Below are 17,740 nucleotides of genomic sequence, written 5' to 3' on the forward strand. Positions count from 1 at the left end.
CATCCACCCAAGCCGTTTCTCCAAGCGTCGTTCTGGCCCAGCCCTGGCACGAAGCGGCGGTTGGGATGCATTCCTCTGGAGGCGGAAGGCCTGGCTGGCTGGCACTCACAGACCCTATAACCGGCACCAAACCCCACTGGGGGTGGCGGCCATGTCGGACGCAGCTGGAGTGCGTGGCCACGTTGTGCAAGCTGCATCAGCGCATGGTGTGAGGATTGCTGGGAGCAGGAGGTGGAAATGCTTGCCCACCCCAGAAAGAGAGCCGAGGAGGCAGGGACAGGATGAGGAAGGCCCGGGAAAGCCGCTCCCTCGGAGGAGAGCCACCGGGGGCGGCCAGAGTGCCACCCCCCCCAGGATTCACGGCTGTAAATCCACGCAGGGAAGGGAGGGGGTGGCACATGGGGGTGGGAGACAGCACCCCGGATTGCAGACAGACACAAGGTCACTGCACCAAGACCAGCACCCCGCCTGGACGCGTCCACCCGGGATGGGGCATGCGTGAGGACGCGGGAGGAGCCGTGGCTCGCAGGCCGCCCAGCCCCTGGGAGGTCAGGGCCTGGAGGGGACAGAGGAAAGGACACCGGGTGAGCTGCCCACCTCCCCACCCGCCCTGTCCTGTGTGTTGGGGTGCAGAGGGACACAGGGCGTCCCCCCTGCTTCATGGGATCTCTTCATCCGGACGCCTGGCTGGTCTGGGGGAGGGAGGCCGGGGAAGGAAGGCCGGTCCGGGCCCCTCAGTTCTGCCAGGCCAGGGCCAGGGTGTTGACGTAGCCGTGGGGCTCCCTGGAGCCTCGGGGCGGCCCTCCAGGCCCTCCAGGCTGCGGCAGCCCAGGAGGAAGGCGTTCTTGAGATGAAGAGCGAGGTAGTGGGCCAGCACCAGGCCGCACAGCAGCAGCGCCGACAGCGCGTGCGCATACATCAGCCAGGCCAGGTGGGCAAAGGCCGGGACCCGGCCCCGCCTTGGCCCCAGCGGACCCCGGCCCCGCCCCGCACCTGTCCCGCGCCGCCAACACCGCCGCCCCTAGCGAAGAAGAGCGCCCAGCCGGTGCCACCGCCAGGTTAGTGGCCACCCAAGAGCTCCGGGACACGTCGGTGCTGGCTATGAGGTACAGGTCCAGCTGGCCGCCCTGCGCCACAGCAGTGCCTGGGACCCGTGGCCGCCCCCCCCAGGGGAGCCTGGGGGGGCCGTGGGCCTGGGGGGGCCGTGGACCTGGGGGTGGGGGGCCGTGGGCCTGGGGGTGGCGGGCCGTGGGCCTGGAGGGGCCATGGGCCTGGGAGGGCCGTGGGCCTGGGGGTGGGGGGCCGTGGGCCTGGGAGGGCCGTGGGCCTGGGGGTGGGGGGCCGTGGGCCTGGGGGTGGAGGGCCGTGGGCCTGGGAGGGCCGTGGGCCTGGGGGGGGAGGGCCGTGGGCCTGGGAGGGCCGTGGGCCTGGGGGTGGGGGGCCGTGGGCCTGGGGGTGGGGGGCCGTGGGCCTGGGGGGTTGTATGCTTGGGGGAGCTGTGGGTCAGGGTATGAGAGCTGGCAGGTACCCAGCTCAAGAGGATGGGCAGAAGGCCCCCCCGCCCTGGAGGAGCTGCTGGGGTATAGGCCGGGCTGGGCGTAGCCCCGACCTGTGCACTAGCCTGGCCTACGGCATGGGTTCAGATTTCTACACCTGGCCGGCCAGCACCAGGGGCAGGCAGAGACTGGGCAGCCATCGGGAAGAGCCCTCCTCAGACCCGGAAAACAAATGCAGGGGTCAGACCATACTGATGAGAAGAAAGGAGGGAGGGAGAGAGGGAGGGAGGGAGGATGGGAGGGAGTATCAAGGAACCCCCAGGTGATGTCACACATCCACCTCCAGCAGATGGAGCAGCTCTCTGAACGCATGTGCTAGGTGAACGCTGGGTCCCCAAGGCTTGGGAATGAGGCACACATCTAAGACCCCGGCACTCAGAGGCCAAGGCAGGATGGCCTTAGCTAGACGCTGTTTCAGAATCGGGATGCGGGGGCCTTAGGCTGGGTAATGCCTGCGTGCCCAGACCGTACCCCTGAATCTGCCTTGCAGTGTGAGTTCTGACCAACCTGCTTTCTCCAGCCTGTCAGAACTCATGCTCAACTATGCATGGTCCGGTGGCCTCAGGACCCTGGCACAGACAGGCAGCACTGGAACGTTCTGCTTCCAGCCGTCTTGAAAGGCAGCGGTGGGAAGAGGCTTGGGGGCTGAGCTCCACCACTGGGCAGCTGGGTGTGGGCAGCCTAGTCCTCGGCCGCTGGGCTCTGGGCCTCAGCTTTTCTGCTGGTCAGTATGTATGACAGGATTGATGCTTTCTGGAACACACAGGAGCTTGTGTGTGTGTCTGTGTGTGGGGGGGGGGGGGGGGGGTTGGCTCAGGGCGTGCTGGGCTGCAGGAAGCTGACCCTACCTTAGCCTCTGAGGCTAAGGTGTCCTTCTGTCCAGGATTCCTTCCGGAAGCCAGGGTCTGCTTCCATCAGTCAGTGCCGGGCAACAAACAGAGCAGCCTTAATTCTTGGAGCTGGGCTTCACAGGCCTCAGCTGGGGGCCATGGATGGCAGCCTTGTGGACCTGGCTCCTGTGTGCATCGGAGCTGGTCCAGCAGAGGTCAGGGCTGAGCTGGGGAGCTGCCAAGTAACAGGCGTGATTCTAGCCGGCCTCGCTGGCTCCCGGAGTGTGCGCTAGCACCAGACTTACCCCGTGGTGTGAGAGGAGAGGCCCAAGAACCCACTTGGGCATGGCCTCCCCAGCCATTTCTACGCTTGGTGACCAGCTGTTGCTCATTCCGGAAGGTGCTGAGCCGCACGGGACCACCCTGAAGACGCAGCCTGCTGCCGGAAGGAGGACATTCCTCCTGGAAGATTGGCGTGGTCCCGGGAATTCCTGCTCAGGTAGCACGGCAGCCCTCCCTTTTTGTTAAGGGAAATGGTCGGCATTTTACCCATGACCTGAACTGGGGGAGGCAGACTCAGGCCTGCTCTGGCAGGGACTGGTGGGGAAGGGGTTGGGGAGGGGAGGACCCGTTCCAGCAGAGGGTCCTGACACAGGCCAGGGCAGTGGTAAGGGGCTCTTCGTACGCGTCGAGGACTCAGTTTGTATACAACCTCGTGGCATCATTCATTTCTTTCATGGGGGCGGGGAGGGGCAGGTTTGGGGAGCCATAGGCCCCCAGCCCTGGACGCTCGCTCTCTCTGGCAGCTGACAGGTGATCAAACAACTTCCTCCCAAAAGGTTATCACCGCATGCTGTGCTCTGCGATGGGGCCGCCACACTGGTACGCTCATCCTTGGCTGCTGGCACTGAGCATGTCATTAGGAGTGCTTGTTCCGACTTCAGAGCCCGTTTCTGCACATCTCCTCCAGTCTCTTCTGATCTCCAGTACTCCCCCAGAGGACCAGCGGGCAGGGAGTGGGGCCGCTCCTTTTGAAGGATTGTCTCCGTACCCACCATGCACGTCAGAGGTAAGGGACACCGTCTCCTGGCAGCCCCCTGCCCTTTTCCAGGGTTTCTGCAAGATTCTGCGTGTCAGCCATAATGCCCCACCTCAGGTGAGCCACAATAATTTTTAGTAAGACACCAATAATCAGGATGAGAAATCAGGGTAAAGATCAGGTTGGTGACCAGAGCACTGTATACACACACAGGCACACAGCCATAACTTAGCCTTGAAAGGGCAGTGTCTCACGGGATCCGCGACCTCCAGGGACAAAGGCAAAGTCCCTGCAGCAGTGCCAGACCCTGGGCCTCGTGCTGGGCCTGAGATGGGAGGAGAAAGCAAGCTGTCCTTGGGAGGAGCAAAGTAGATGAGCAGCAAGGCACAACAGAGGGGTGAACATATAAGCCTGCATACTGCTCGCGTCTGTGACCCGTGCAAGGGCCCGCCCAGGGCCTGGACAGCCATGAACTCCAAGACAGGTGTCCCTCCTGGTTCTCAGAAGGCGGTGCTTGTCGACGCGACAACAGGTTCTTCTTTCAGGCGGTTTATTCAGGACCTTTTACAACATCTTCTCTCCCGCTTCTTCTGCCCGCTTCTCTTGCCCTGTGCCACCCCCCCCCTCCAGTTATAAGCCTCCTGGATGGCCAATCCCGAAGCGCCACGTGGCATAGACCGATAGGGCTGCAAACACGGAAGCAAACTAGGAGCCAAGTCATAACCATATAAGGAGTTGTTTTTTACAGAGAGTACTCGTCACCGGGAAGACGGAAGGCGGGAGCCAGCGCCATCTTTGGTCGCAGCCGCTCCGTGCGGCCGCGCCGTTTTTGCGGCCGCGCCTTACGGCCACGCCGTCTTTGGTCGCGGCTCTCGCAGCTCTCCACAGGTGCTAACAGTTCCTAGTTAGGAAAGGGATGACACCAACGAGGAAACCGACGCCGAAGAGGGAGGCAGACAGGAAGGGAGGGCTGGACCCCAACGGCCAGGTTTCGGGAAGAGTGGGAAGAGGTGAGGCGCGCTTCAAGCTCCCGTCTCTCCTTCCCCTGCGAGATCATGATGCTGTGGAATGGAGAGCTCGCTGACCTCCAGCCCCCAGGAGCCCCTGGCGGGGGCTCAGCCCAGCCACCTGAGAGGCGGCAGCAGCAGCGGCGGGAAACAGAGGAAGTGACAGTGTTGTCAAAAAAAAAACCCAAACTCTCCCAGCTGAGATATTTTAGAATTCCACCCACCCTCGAGGCGGCATCTGGCTACCACGGCAACCTCTCACGTACACACCCACTGCGCTGCCTCCCGCCAGAGGAGACGCGGGGAAGGACCCTGTTCAGACTGCAAAGCAGTGGCGTTCGCCACCACACCAGCGAAGGAAAAAAGGTTACTTAAAAACAAAAAGACAGCCGGGCGCTGGTGGCTCATCCCAGCTCATCCCAGCTGCTCTGGAGGCTGAGATCTGAGGATCCCAGATCAAAACCAGCCCGGGCAGGAAAGTCTGTGAGACTCATCTTCAATGAACCACCAAAAAGCCAGAAGTGGAGGCATGGCACTAGCAGTAAAGCACTAGCCCTTTGTGAAAAAAAGTACAAGGCAAGAGTCTAAGGCCCTGAGTTCAAGCCCAGTACTAACAGTCAAAACTAAAGGAAAAAAAAAAGGACACCAGCCAGGCCTGGGCTGCGGCCTGGTCACAGAGGCCTTCCCAGGCCTCAGCCCCTGGCACCATCCCGGGGGCTCAGTTCCTTCTGCACACCAGTCTCTGGAGTGGATGCTGCCTGCCCAGTACCCAGTACCCAGTACCAAGCTTTGTCTGGACAGACCTGTCCTCACCGCTGAGGGTGGCTGGGTGACCCCGATGGCGGGCACCCCAACCAACGGGACGTCTGGCAGCTTCTGAACCCGCTGTGTGTGCCGCTGCCGCTGGTGGTGGCTCATGTTCCGAAGCCCTTGGCCATGAACATGGGGAAGAGCCGGAGTCACCTCGTCCTCTCAAGGACATGCCCCAATGGCCTAACTTCCTCCCGAGAGGTTCCACACGGCTTCGGGGCACACCCTGGATCCAGACTAGCGCAGAACACCCCAGGGGAGGTGGGGGGAGACGCAGGTCCTCCAGGACGGCCGTGGTGCTGAGGGCCCTGACCACACGGCTCTGTTCCCTTGCATCAACCCTGTGACAGATACTCAGTCACAGCCCAGCGTGGCGTGGGCTGGGGGAGCCTCCGCCCGGGGGCTGAGACGCACAGGCCTCTGCGCCCCCAGGGAGGCTACCACCGCCCGCCCTCTGCGCCTGTGGGCTTTCTGGGTACGTGCCACACAATGATAGCACAATTCATATCTGTTAGGATCATTTTAATTTAAAAAAATAAGACCCAGAGTCTCTGGGCAATAAAGTAAAATACAGTAAAAACCTTGCTGTCATGCAGTGGCTGCTTCCGTGAGAGCCAAGCCTCCAGAAGCTTCCGCAGGACTCCAGAAGTCCCTCCTGAAGAGAGGAGGGACCCGAGGCACGGAGGTGAGGTCAGACTGCGCAGAGCGGTGCTCGGGGTTTCACCGGCAGGTGCGGCGGGCGGCTGCCGCCCCGGGGCCCCGCGGTCCGGCTACGCGGCCCAGCCCTCCTGCCGGAGCACCAGCCGAACGGCCTCGCCCACGTCGCTCACCACGTGCGCCGCCTCCATCAGCCCCGGGCTGAAGCCGAAGTCCCGGTGCCCGTGGTACCGAGGCTCCGTGCCCGCACCCAGCTCTGCGGGCCCCGGGTCGCACGGGCTGTACACGCCGGTGCACACCAGGATGGAGGTGACGCTCCGGGCCGCCGAGGGCTGCCGCCGCCACAGGCCCCCGGCCCCCGGCTCCGGTGTCCGGCCCCGCCTCACCATCTGCAGGTGCCGGTGGAACAGGTTGGCGCCGTAGATGTCAGACATAGGGTTATCGCTGCAAAGAGGAGACCGGGCTCAGCGTCACGGTGGAGGATGGAGGTCGGCTGTGGGGACGGGTGTGGGGCGGTGATGGAGGCCCGAGGGGAGGGACTGTGAAAGGGGGCCGGGGGCGGGGCAAGGGGCAGGGGGGCCGGAATAGGGGCACGGAGACGCCTGGGCCTCACCCCACGGCGTAGAGCTTCCGGATGGGGGCGGCCCAACCCCGCCGCTCTGCCTGCTGCCTGATCAGGTCCTCTGCGTACTGGTAGGTAAGGATGCTGGGTTTGCCCATCAGGCCCTCGTATCGCAGCTCCTTGCCCGTCACTTTCCGGTAGATGGTTTCCAGGCAAAGCAGGAAGGTGCCGTGGCCAAACCTGCCCAAAAAGAGCTCAGTGGCCGGCCCTCTCGGCCACCGCCGCGCCCTCGGCAGGCCCAGACCCCCGACCCAGGGCCCCGGGACCGTGGACCGCGGCTAAAGTACTTGTAGGAGAAGCGAACACCAATCGACGTCTTCCCGCACAGGAACAGTTTTTAACAGCTAACTTTTGGGAAAATCCTAGTCACTGCAACTCAGGAGGCTGAGATCTGAGGATGGCGGGTCACAAGCCAGCCTGGGCAGGGAAGTCTGTGAGTCACTTTTTTTGGTCAGTTGGGGGGCTTGAACTTAGAGCCTGGGTCTATCCCTGAGCTTTTGCACTCAAGACTAGTGTTCTACCACTTTGAGCCACAGCACCACTTCTGCCCTTCTGGTGGTGAACTGGAGACTCACGGACTTTCCTACCCAGGCTGGCTTTGAACGGCGATCTTCAGACCTCAGCCTCCTAAGTAGCTAGGATTACAGGCATGAGCCACCAGTGCCAGCTTGAGACTCTTACCTCTAATTAACCACCAGAAAACTGGAAGTGGGGCTATGGCTCAAAGTGGTAGAGCACTAGCCTTGTGTGAAAGAGCTTGGGGTCTGTGCCTAGAGTCCCATGACTGACAAAAAAAAAAAAAAGTGATGGAAGAAAACCCGTCTCCACGAGATCACCGAGTCACAGGACCTAAGGCAGCCTGGGGCTCTGCCCGTTCTCCTCGACCATGCTCTCCACAGGCCTCCGTGCAATGGGAGAGGCCTCCGGAAGGCTGGCTGCCACCGGCCTGAAGGGCAGGGAAGGGCAGCCGAGCAGGGAGGAGGCCTGTTCCGAGTCCACAGGGCACCAGTGTGTCTACAGCACAGTGGTTCAGGCTGTCCCTGCCCTGCGTCTCAAGGGTAACCGCTAACGACAGACAGGCTGAAGGACAGGAGGAAACAGCATGTGAACAATTCACGCTGATACACCTCAACGTTGTCTGTGAAGGGCGTAAGGACACAGCACACATAATCCATTAAAGGGCCCGGCCCCTGGAGGCCCCCCACCCCCAGGGGCCAGGTTAGGGTGGCAGCTGTAGAGGTTGGACTAACAGGTGGGAAGCTGCCTGCACGCGTCCCGGGCAGCAGCTGCCCGTGGATGGGCCCAGGGCCCGTCCGCGGCCTCACCTGGGCATCTTGGCTTCCGCCATCCACAGGAGGTCCATGTTGCTGGCCAGGACTGGAAGGTGGGGGTAGGGGGCCCTCAGCGGGTCAGCCCCTGGGCTCCCGTTGCTAAGAAGGACGTCCATGATCAGCTGCAGGCTTGTCTCCCAGCGGACTGGCTCTCCGAGGAGGAGCACCCCTTCAAGGCAGAGGTGCGGGAGTGAGGTGGGTAGGGACAGGGGCAGGGGGGCCCAGAGCCCGGGGAGCACCGGTCCACCAGGGAGAACAGAGCAGGGAGCACCCAAGACCCATCTTCACTCGTGTCCACTGTAGTCACAGACAGGCCAAAACCTGAAAGCAGCAAGTCCCAGTGGCTTCCTCCTATCCCTGGGGCTTGGTCCCACAAACCTGCCTCCGCCGTGCACCACTGAGGCCCAGGGACTGGTACAGCCAATGGGCAGAGGGCCCGGCCTCCCCCGTGTACCACTGAGGCCTAGGGACCCGTGCAGCCAATAGGCAGAGGGCCCGGCCTCCCCCGTTCACCACTGAGGCCCAGGGACCCGTGCAGCCAATGGGCAGAGGGCCCAGCCTCCCCCGTGCACCACTGAGGCCCAGGGACCCGTGCAGCCAATGGGCAGAGGGCCAGGCCTCCCCCATGCAACACTGAGGCCCAGGGACCCGTGCAGCCAATGGGCAGAGGGCCCGGCCTCCCCAGTGCACTGCTGAGGCCCAGGGACTGGTGCAGCCAATGGGCAGAGGGCCCGGCCTCCCCCGTGCACCGCTGAGGCCCAGGGACTGGTATGGCCCATAGGCCTGAGTGGACTGAGAGTCCCGAAGGGCTACAGCAGTGCCATGCCTCTGAGCCTGTTTCCTCACCAGTAACAGCCCACTCAGTGCTGTGAGCAGGAACAGGAAACACAGAAGGCACTGACCCAGGGCGGGACAGGGCGAGTACTCAGCAAACAGCAGCTGCCACTGCTGATCACACCAGTGAACTGAACCAAAATAGCAGTGGGGAAGTGCCAAGGCCTGGGAAAGGGGCCTGGCTAGCAACGGGAGGCGCAGCACCGTCAGCGGCGCTGGCCTGGCATGGCAGGATGTTGAGGTTTGTCCTCAGCAACACAGGAAATGAGGCAGGATTCATTTTGTTGTTGTTGTTGGTCATGGGACTTAAATTCTGGGTCTGGGCGCTCTACCACTTGAGCCACAGTGTAACTTCACGTTTTCTGGTAGTTAACTAGAGATAAGAGGCTCACAGGGCTGGGAAGGTAGCTCAGTGGTTCGATTCCTCAGCACCACATAAGCAAAAAGGAAAAAGCCAGAAGTGGCGCCGTGGCTCAAGTGGTAGAGCGCTAGCCTTGAGCTGAAGAGCTGAGGGACAGCGCCCAGGCCCAGAGTTCAGGCCCCGCGACTGGACCCAAAAAAAAAAAAAAGGCTCACAGACTTTCCTGGCCAGGCTGGCTTTGAACCTCAATCCTCAGATCTCAGCCTCCTGAGTAGCTAGGATGACAGGTGTGAGCCACCAGCGCCCGGCTAGGATACATTTTAATGGTCACAAGGACAGACGTAGCAAGTGAGGACAGTCCTGCACAATCAAAATTGCCCTAAGTTGGCTGGGAAGGTGGCTCAGTGGTAGCGTGCTTGACTTGCATGCATGAGGCCCTGGGTTCAATTCCTCAGCACCACATAAGCAGAAAAAGCCGGAAGTGGGGCTGACACTCAAGTGGTAGAGTGCTAGCCTTCAGCTGAAGAGCTGAGGGACAGCACCCAGGCCCAGAGTTCAGGCCCCATGACTGACCCAAAAAAAAAAAAAAATTGCCCTAAGTTCACGAGACTCTATCTCCAAATAACTAGCGAAACACAGGGCTGGCAGAGTGGCTCAAGTGGTACAGCACCAGCCCAGCAAACATGAGGCTCTGAGTTCAAATCCCAGTACCAGCAAAAGAACACCAGCACGTGAACACTCAGTTACTTAAGCCATTTTATGTACAAAGTATCTTCATAGTTTCAATTTATTTTTTCTAAAAACAGAATCTTCATGTTAAGAGTAAAGAATCCTATTTCTTGAAACGTTACCAAGACTAGTTCACTGGTGGCAGTGCTCCAGTGCCCAGTGCCAGGCCCCAGTGTCTCAGGACAGCATCTCCCTTGAGGGATGGATGCCGTGTTCGGTGACACCGGGTTACTTCCCAGGTAATTATTTTAGACAGAAATATGTTACGACATTCTTTGCGAATGTTTTCCTTGTATTTCTTCGTTACAGTTAGGGTTTTATGCTGTACTGTTGCTTTTCACATCCATATTTGGAGAAGTTACGTTGCCTGAGAATTTCATTTCGGGGTGGTATTTTGGTTATGGGTGTGAGTACGGGCCCTAGGTCTTGAACTCAAGGCCTGGGCTCTGCCCCGTGTCTCTCCGTGCTCAGAGCTAGTGATCTACCACTTGCAGCTTTTTCTGTATGTGGTACTGAGGAATTGAAAGCAGGGTCTCACGCTTGCTAGGGAAGCTCTCTACCACTGGGCCACATTCCTAGCCCTGTCCTGCTCATTACTATTGCCCTACCACCTGAGCCACAACTCCACTTCTGGCTTTCTGGTTTTAAATTAGAGCTAAGAGTATCAGACTTTCTTGCTCAGGCTAGCTTTGAACTACGATCCTCAGGTCTCAGCCTCTTGAGACGCTGGGCCGGATTGTCTCTGAACACCTTTCCACTAGAGGGGTTTCTAGCGACCCCTTTTCTAAGAGTGGTGTGTGTAACCTATGCTGCAGAAGCAGTGAGGAGGCCAGGCGCCAGCTGTGCAGTGCCCCCCCCCCCCCCGCCACTCAGGCAGACTGAGCAGGCACACGGAAGGAGGAAGGAGCAAAGACCCCAGACCCACAGGGTAGTAGGGAGGGCGTCCTTTACCTTCAATGGCCGGGAAGTCACTCCTCTGAGGGGGCTGCGAGAGACAGAGAAGAGGCCCATCAGTGACACGTCTCGGTGCCCCTCTGGAGCAAGAACAGAGGTGGGGGGAGCAAAGACAGGGTGCACACAGCCCAGAGACCACCCCATCGCCAGCGCACAGCACGGAAAAGCTGACAGGAAGGAGAGCCACAGAAGAAGGGGAAAAGGCACGACCAGCGTAGCCCACCATGGAAGGAGGGCTACAAGTGAGGCCAGCGGGAAGAAGGCAGGGGGAGGACTTTCTCCAGCCGGGATAGAAAGCAAGATGTCACGCCCTCACAGAGAGGCCTGAGGCCAGTGGACTGAAGGGAAGGCAGCCTAGGAAGAGCAAGGAGCAGCAAGGTGTGAGCGGCCCTGTCACCATGTCAGTCTGGGAGGCAGGACCTGCACCTTTCCAGCCTCCTGGGGTCCATTTTCCTCCGGCCCTGGCAATTTGGCTCGGCCACCAAACGGCTCTTCTGAGATCTGCCCACAGAATTTGCATGCGTCTAAAAGAAAACGCCTTCCGCCGCAGCAGCCGCTAGAGAAGGGCCACAGCGGCTCTGCACTGGCCCACGGCCGTGGCCGTGGCCTCAAGGCCACCAGGCAACCAAGAATGTGTGCGAGCCGAGTTATGCCTGCCGCTGCCACCGCTGCTGCCACCACCGCTGCCACTTCACCAAACACACCAGCCCAGGCGGGATACGACCCACGCGGCGTCAGGTGTCCGAGCGGCACGCCACAGGGTCCTTGGACAAACGGGCCCTCAGATTCACATGCAAGAGGAAGCAGGGAGCTGAGCGGCATGCTGGCCGCCACGAGGAAGGCCACCGCCGCGGGGGGAGGGGAGGGCGGACGGAGGCCCCACTGTCCCCAGGTAAGTCTCTGTTCCCCTCAAAAACAAAAACAAAAAACTCTCCAAGAAGATGTGCTCTGTAACTAACTACAGCACTGGGGAAGGTGAAGGTATCCAAATAGACACAAGTAAGCCTGTGTGTAAGTATATTTCACGGAATCCCGAGGGCGGTCTGACTCAATAAGCAAGTTATATGATCGGTACACAGTTCACATGCTGCACAGAAGCAACAGAGGCCTGTTCACCAGGAAAGAAATCCCGGGCTGGGGTCACATTCAGCAGCAGAGCACTGCCTACCACATCCACAGCCCAGGGTCCAGTCCCAGAAATCAAGCTGCTGCTTCCGAGAGGAGCTGAACCCGGAAGGCTGCCTGTTTTGTCTTGTTCTGTTTACACCAGTCCTGGGCACTACTCCTGAGCTTTTCTGCACAAGGTTAGGCATTCTCCCACTTGAGCCACAGCTCTATTTCCAGCTTTTTGTGGTTAGTCTGGCCCAGGCAGGCTTTGAACTGCAATCCTCAGATCTCAGCCTCCTTAGTAGCTAAGATTACTAAGCTAAGCTATCAGCACCTGGCCAAGACAACGGCTTCTCACGAGAACGAGCTAGTAAATACATTCCAGCAGATGGAAGAGATGCTCTGGCTCTGAAAGCGTTCCTAGCTAACTACAAATAGGCTTCAAGCCGCTGCTCCTTGGGGCTGTTCTTACCTAGCCAGGGAACAATCCCTGCCAGGAGTCTCCACCACAGCACACAGAGAACACAGCTCTCAGCAGGAGGGAGGAGGAGCCCTGGAGTGAGAGGAGTGCATTACCGTGGTCTTTGGCCGCCGCTCCAGGTCTACCATGTCCAGCACTGGGAAGGCCGTGCGAAGCTCATCCACTGTAACCACGTTCTGGAAGCCCAGTCTGGTTGGCGCATGGTCAGGAAGGCACAGCTGGACAGGACAGGGGCACGGGGCCTCCCCAAATGCATGGAGCAAGGAGACCACGCTGGCCTGGCCACGCCGGGTGGCGGGCAGTCCTAACTCCTGGGGGGCCAGTCGGCAGGCTGTGGCAGTACAGACAGACTGCACACAGGGACTCCAGAACAACTCCCCAGCGGCCCGCGGGCACATTCCTGGCTCCAGGCCTTACGCCGGCCCAACCCTGGTTTCAAGGAGCTTGCAGCGTGCACAGACCACAGCACAAGACAGAGCTGCTGTGAACAGCTGGACGCATTTCCCAGGAAGGACTCCCTCCGATCCACCAGCAGCAGTGGAGCCCACACTGAGCTCACTCAGGCAAGGTTCCCTTCCCCAGCCCACTTTCCCTGTCCTCCAGTCACCCGCTATTCCGTGCCAACCTTCAACCTGCCCTGCCTGCCGGGGAGCCTGAACAAGCTCCGGGGTACAGCCGGACCCTCCATGATGTTCCGGGCCAGTCCTGCCCCAGGCCAGTCCTCTAACACTTAGAATCTTTCTTCTTTTTGCCAGTACGTGGGCTTGAACTCAGGGCCTGGGAGCTGTCCCTGAGCTGCTTTTGCTCAGGGCTAGTGCTCTACCACTTGAGCCACAGCACCACTTCCAGCTTTTTCTGTGTCTGTGGTACTGAGGAATGGAACCCAGGATTTCATGCATGCTGGGCAAGCACTCTACCACGGAGCCACATTCCCAGCCCAGGAATCTCTCTTTCTTGGTGTCCTCCGCTACTAGACCATCTCTTTTTCTTTGAGGTGCCAGGGCCCCGAACAAGGGCCTTATTAGGTCCTCCACCACTTCAGAGCGCACAGTCCAACACGGTGTGCAGGAAGGGTCCGCACAGAGGAACAAGCCGTCTGAGACCAGGGAACCACATCCTGCCCTCTGTGTGCCCGAAGGGACAGCTAACAAGCGGTTGAGCACCCAAGCAGGAGAGCGTCCTAGAATCGCAGTGTCGTTTAAATACGGATTCCTGATCCTTCCCTAGACCTAGGCAGGGGCTGGGGCAGAAGACCGTGACAGCAGCACTGGCCTGGCTTCCGGGAGCCACTGTGCACGAGGGCGCACTACACGCACTACACACGCTCCCCCTGAGCCCACCGAGCACCCACGTGCCTCTGCGGGGCACCCCGCACCCTGCACGCTGGGTCCCCCTGGCCGAGCGAGGGAGCCCCCCGTCCTGCCCCTTCCTCTCTAACCACAGCAACGAAATAAAAAGGATACGCCTGGGCAATTTCCACCACAGGGCCCTGGCCGGACACCAGCATCCGCTTGCTGTGGAACTGCCAAAAGAGCCTCATGGGGCTGTGAGCGAGAATGACTTGGTCCGGATCCACCTGGAGGGACAGCCGAGAGGAAGGAAGGCACAGGGTTGAGAGAAGGTAACGCAGTAGCAACAGATGCTTTCATCTATGAAGGTTTAAAAAAAAAAAAAAACGACAGATGCCAGTGGCTCACGCCCGTCATCCCAGCTGCTCAGGAGGCTGAGATCTGAGGATCGAGGTTCAAATCCAGCTCAGGCAGGAACATCCGTGAGACTCTGATCTCCAATAAACCACCAGAAAATGGGAAGTGGCGCTGTGGCTCAAGTGGTAGAGCGCCCGCCTTGAGCAAAAAAATGCGGGATAATACTTAGGCCCTGAGTTCAAGCCACAGATCTGGCACAAAAGAAAAGAAAACCCAAACTTCAGGTTATTTTTCCCAAAGAATTAAAAGACTCCCACTGACCCAACCTGCCATGACCCAAGGTCTGTCAATGACGTGACGCCCTGACCCAGAAATGGGCTGTAGAAGGGTTTGGGGTTTGATGAGGAGTGCCATCATTGCTGTCAATGCTTCCTACCTTGAATCTCAGCAGAGCTGACAGTTCCTGGGCTTTGCTGTGTTGTAAGATGTTCCCGGCGTTGGTGACGAAAACCACAGGAACCCGCAGCTGCCCCTGTGGGTCCAGCAGCCTGGCGAAGGCATCCAGCGCAGCCGGAATGACTTTGTGGCCCCGAACCAGCACACCATCGACGTCTAACAGGAACCCAAAGGTCGGGGGGCTCTGCGCAGCGGGAGAAATCACCATGAGGCGAGAAGCAGGAGAAGGAGGAAGAAAAAGAAACAACCTTCCCACTCAAGTCACCCAGCATCCTTGAGAAATGACATCAGAAATAACAAAATGCTGGAATGGAGGTATGACTGAAGGGGCAGAGGACCAGCCTTCACTGAAAAAGCCAGGCAAAAACTTAAGGCTCTGCTCAAGCCTAGTAACAGCTCACACACTCACACACAATGGGGGAAAGCAAAGGAAGCGGTTACTGGAGCTGGGAAGGTGGCTCAGTGGTAGAGCACTTGACTTGCATGAATGAAACCCTGGGTTTCATTCCTCAGCACCACATAAGCAAAAAGAAAAAAGCCGGAAGTGGCGCTGTGGCTCAAGTGGTAGTGCTAGCCTTAAGCTGAAGGGCTGAGGGACAGCGCCCAGGCCCAGAGTTCAGGCTCACGACTGTAATCCTAGCTACGCAGGAGGCTGAGATCTAAGGGTCACAGCTCGAAGCCAGCCCCGGGCAGAAAAAGTATGTGAGACTCTTATCTCCAATAAACTACTCAGAAAAAGCCAGAAGTAGGCCTATGGCTCAAGTGATAGAGCACTAGCCTTGAGCAGAGAGGCTCAGGGACAGCATCCCTTAAGTTCAAGCCTCAGGACTGGCAAAAAAGAAAAGAAAAAGTCATTTCTGACCAGCAGAAGGCCAGGGAACAGCCAGTGAGAAACTCACCAGGCCCCTCACACCACATAGGAAATGCCCACACAAACAGTGCCAAAGGCTCTGTGCCCCAACCTGTTTTGCCCAGCCTGGGAGACTGTCCTGGGCACTAAGCCAGCACCGTAACAAAGGGATTTTTATTTATTCTTTGTATCAAAGTTCTGAGGAGGTGTCTTTATCTCCAAATGGATTACCTAACAAAAAACGAACAATAGGTAAGAAAAACAGCAATGGCTAGTGAGAAATATATTCAGACAGATAAAAACCAACCTCAAGGCAGTTCAGTGGGGAGCACCAGCCCAGCATGCTTGTGGTTCTGGTTCCATCCCCAGCACCTCAAAAAAAAGGGGGGACTGGGAAGGTGGCTCAGTGGTAGAGCGCTTGCCTTGCACGCATGAGACCCTAGGTTTGATTCCTCAGCACCACATAAGCAGAAAAAGCTGAAGTGGTGCTGTGGCTCAAGTGGTAGAGCTCTCGCCTTGAGCTGAAGAGCTGAGGAACAGCGCCCAGGCCCAGAGTTCAGGCCCCACAACAGGCAAAAAAAAAAAAAAAAGGTGCTGGCCTGGTGAGTTTCTCACTGGCTGTTCTCTGGCTTTCTGGTGGTCAGAAATGACTTTTTCTTTTCTTTTTTGCCAGTCCTGAGGCTTGAACTTAGGGCCTGGGCGCTGTCCCTGAGCCTCTCTGCTCAAGGCTAGCACTCGACCACTTGAGCCACCTTCCCACCCCCCATCCCCAGCCCCTGCCCTGTCACCTTCTCAAAAGGACTAGCACACAGGTCTGTAGGGATGAGGGGACATGACCTGCCCATAGGCAGGCGGTGTGCTGACCCTCACAAGTGTTCCACAAAAGCTGGCTGGGTGCTGAATGACCCAAAGAATGAATAGTTAGGGACCTATTCCCCCTGGGACACACATCCCAAAAGATAAGGAACTATCCCATGAGCTTGTACTGCTAGGGACACGTGGACTTTGAGGCAGATTTTAAATGCCCTACATTTTAAGTGGCATTAAGTGCTTACTAACCTTTAAGTGTGATGCTGACATCGTAGTTCAGCTCAAAATACCCTTATTTTCTCAGAGGTATGAGAACTAGAATTGAAATGAGGAACCGGGGATCTACTTTAAAATAAAGTAAGAATCCGTCTGGCTCCGGTGGCTCACGCCTGTCATCCTAGCTACTCAGAGGGCGGAGACCTGAGGATCAACTTCTAAGATGGCTGGAGCAGGAAAAGTCCAAGAGACTCTCATCTCCAATTAACCACAAAAGAAAAAAGGCCAGAAGTGGAGCCAGGGGTCAGGTGTTAAGAGCGCCAGCCTTGAGCTAAGGAGTTTATGCATGTGTGGGGCCGCCTAGGCCCCTAATTCAGGCCCCAGGATGACATATATGTGTATATGTGTGTGTATACACACACACACACACACACACACACACACACATATATTCTTAGGTAAGATTAAAAGGAAGAAAGTGGTCTTCCAGGCAGATAAATCCTTTGGGACTCTAATCTCCAAAAAGACTGGAAGTTGAGGCTCAAGTGAAAAGAAGTGGAAACTGCGAGGCCCCGGGTTCAAGTCCCAGCACCCCCGAAGTGCGGTGTGGGGGTGTGGGGGGACCCCGGAAGGGCGAGCGCCGCGGGCCTGCCCAGCCCGGGGCCCCGCCTGGCCGCGACCCGGCGGACCCTCCCCGGCCCCCGCCGCCCCGCCCCGCGGAGCACGTGCGCCTCACCTCGGCGCGGCCCGGGACGTAGCCCCTGCGGGGTCCCCCCAGGCCCCGCAACCCCGCGGCCGAGCGCGCCGTCCGCCCGCGGAGCCCGCGGAGCCCACGGAGCCCGCGCAGCGCCACCGACCCCACGAGCGCAGCCATCGGTCGCCGGCCGCGCGCGTGCGCAGACGCGCAGCGGTCACTCCCCCCCACACACCCCCGCTTCGCCCCGCCCCCTCCACTCGACCAATCAGCGGTCGCCCGCGCGCAAGGCCGCTCGGGAGTTGTAGTCCGGAGCTCTGACAGGAGGGTGGCGCCGAGCGCCCTGAGGCGCCGGGCTCCCCCGCACCCCGCTCTGGCGGGGAGCACGCACTGCCACCGGGGCTCCAGTCCCGGCGGTGACTCGGCGTGTGTCCGCCGGGAGCCGTGAGGAAGGAGCGCGGCGCGGACGGAGGCGGGCGGTGGGTGTGAGTTCTCCGGCGCGCCGTCGGTGCGGAGGCCCCGCGCGGGCGTCCCGTGACGGGCGTCACGCGACACTGTGTTGGCTACGGCGTGTCCGGGCGCCTGGCGGCTCCGCCACGGGTCCGGGAGGGGGAGCGGGGCCCGGGGGGGGGGCGGGGAGCCGGGACCGGGCCGGGCCCCGAGACCCGCGGCGCCCGCCGTCCCGCGCGCGGCCGCCAGGGGGCAGCCGCCGCCCGGGTGACCCGGCCTGGCCCCGCCCCCGGCCCCGCC

At 59.6% G+C, this 17,740-nt stretch overlaps 1 protein-coding gene across 2 annotated transcripts; it reads right to left on the reverse strand.

Annotated features, from left to right (window-relative positions):
* Positions 1 to 5,739: 5,739 nt before the first annotated feature.
* On the reverse strand, positions 5,740 to 17,170 carry Hdhd5 (haloacid dehalogenase like hydrolase domain containing 5). 2 transcript variants are annotated; one of them, XM_042672169.1, is made up of 9 exons: positions 17,033 to 17,170; positions 14,401 to 14,604; positions 13,782 to 13,894; positions 12,414 to 12,507; positions 11,157 to 11,231; positions 10,728 to 10,761; positions 7,847 to 8,021; positions 6,513 to 6,701; positions 5,740 to 6,343 (listed from the first exon to the last, which is right to left on the reverse strand). In XM_042672169.1, exons 1-9 carry the CDS (start codon positions 17,168 to 17,170, stop codon positions 6,013 to 6,015), a joined length of 1,353 nt encoding a protein of 450 aa, XP_042528103.1. In that variant the 3' UTR covers positions 5,740 to 6,012. The 2 variants fall into 2 exon arrangements, with proteins under 2 accessions (XP_042528103.1, XP_042528104.1); XM_042672170.1 differs by lacking the exon at positions 11,157 to 11,231.
* Between the last annotated feature and the right edge of the window lie 570 nt (positions 17,171 to 17,740).

This window comes from Dipodomys spectabilis, unplaced genomic scaffold (assembly GCF_019054845.1).
Source record: "Dipodomys spectabilis isolate Male_0828 unplaced genomic scaffold, ASM1905484v1 ptg000671l, whole genome shotgun sequence".
In the NCBI taxonomy this organism is placed as follows: domain Eukaryota; kingdom Metazoa; phylum Chordata; class Mammalia; order Rodentia; family Heteromyidae; genus Dipodomys; species Dipodomys spectabilis.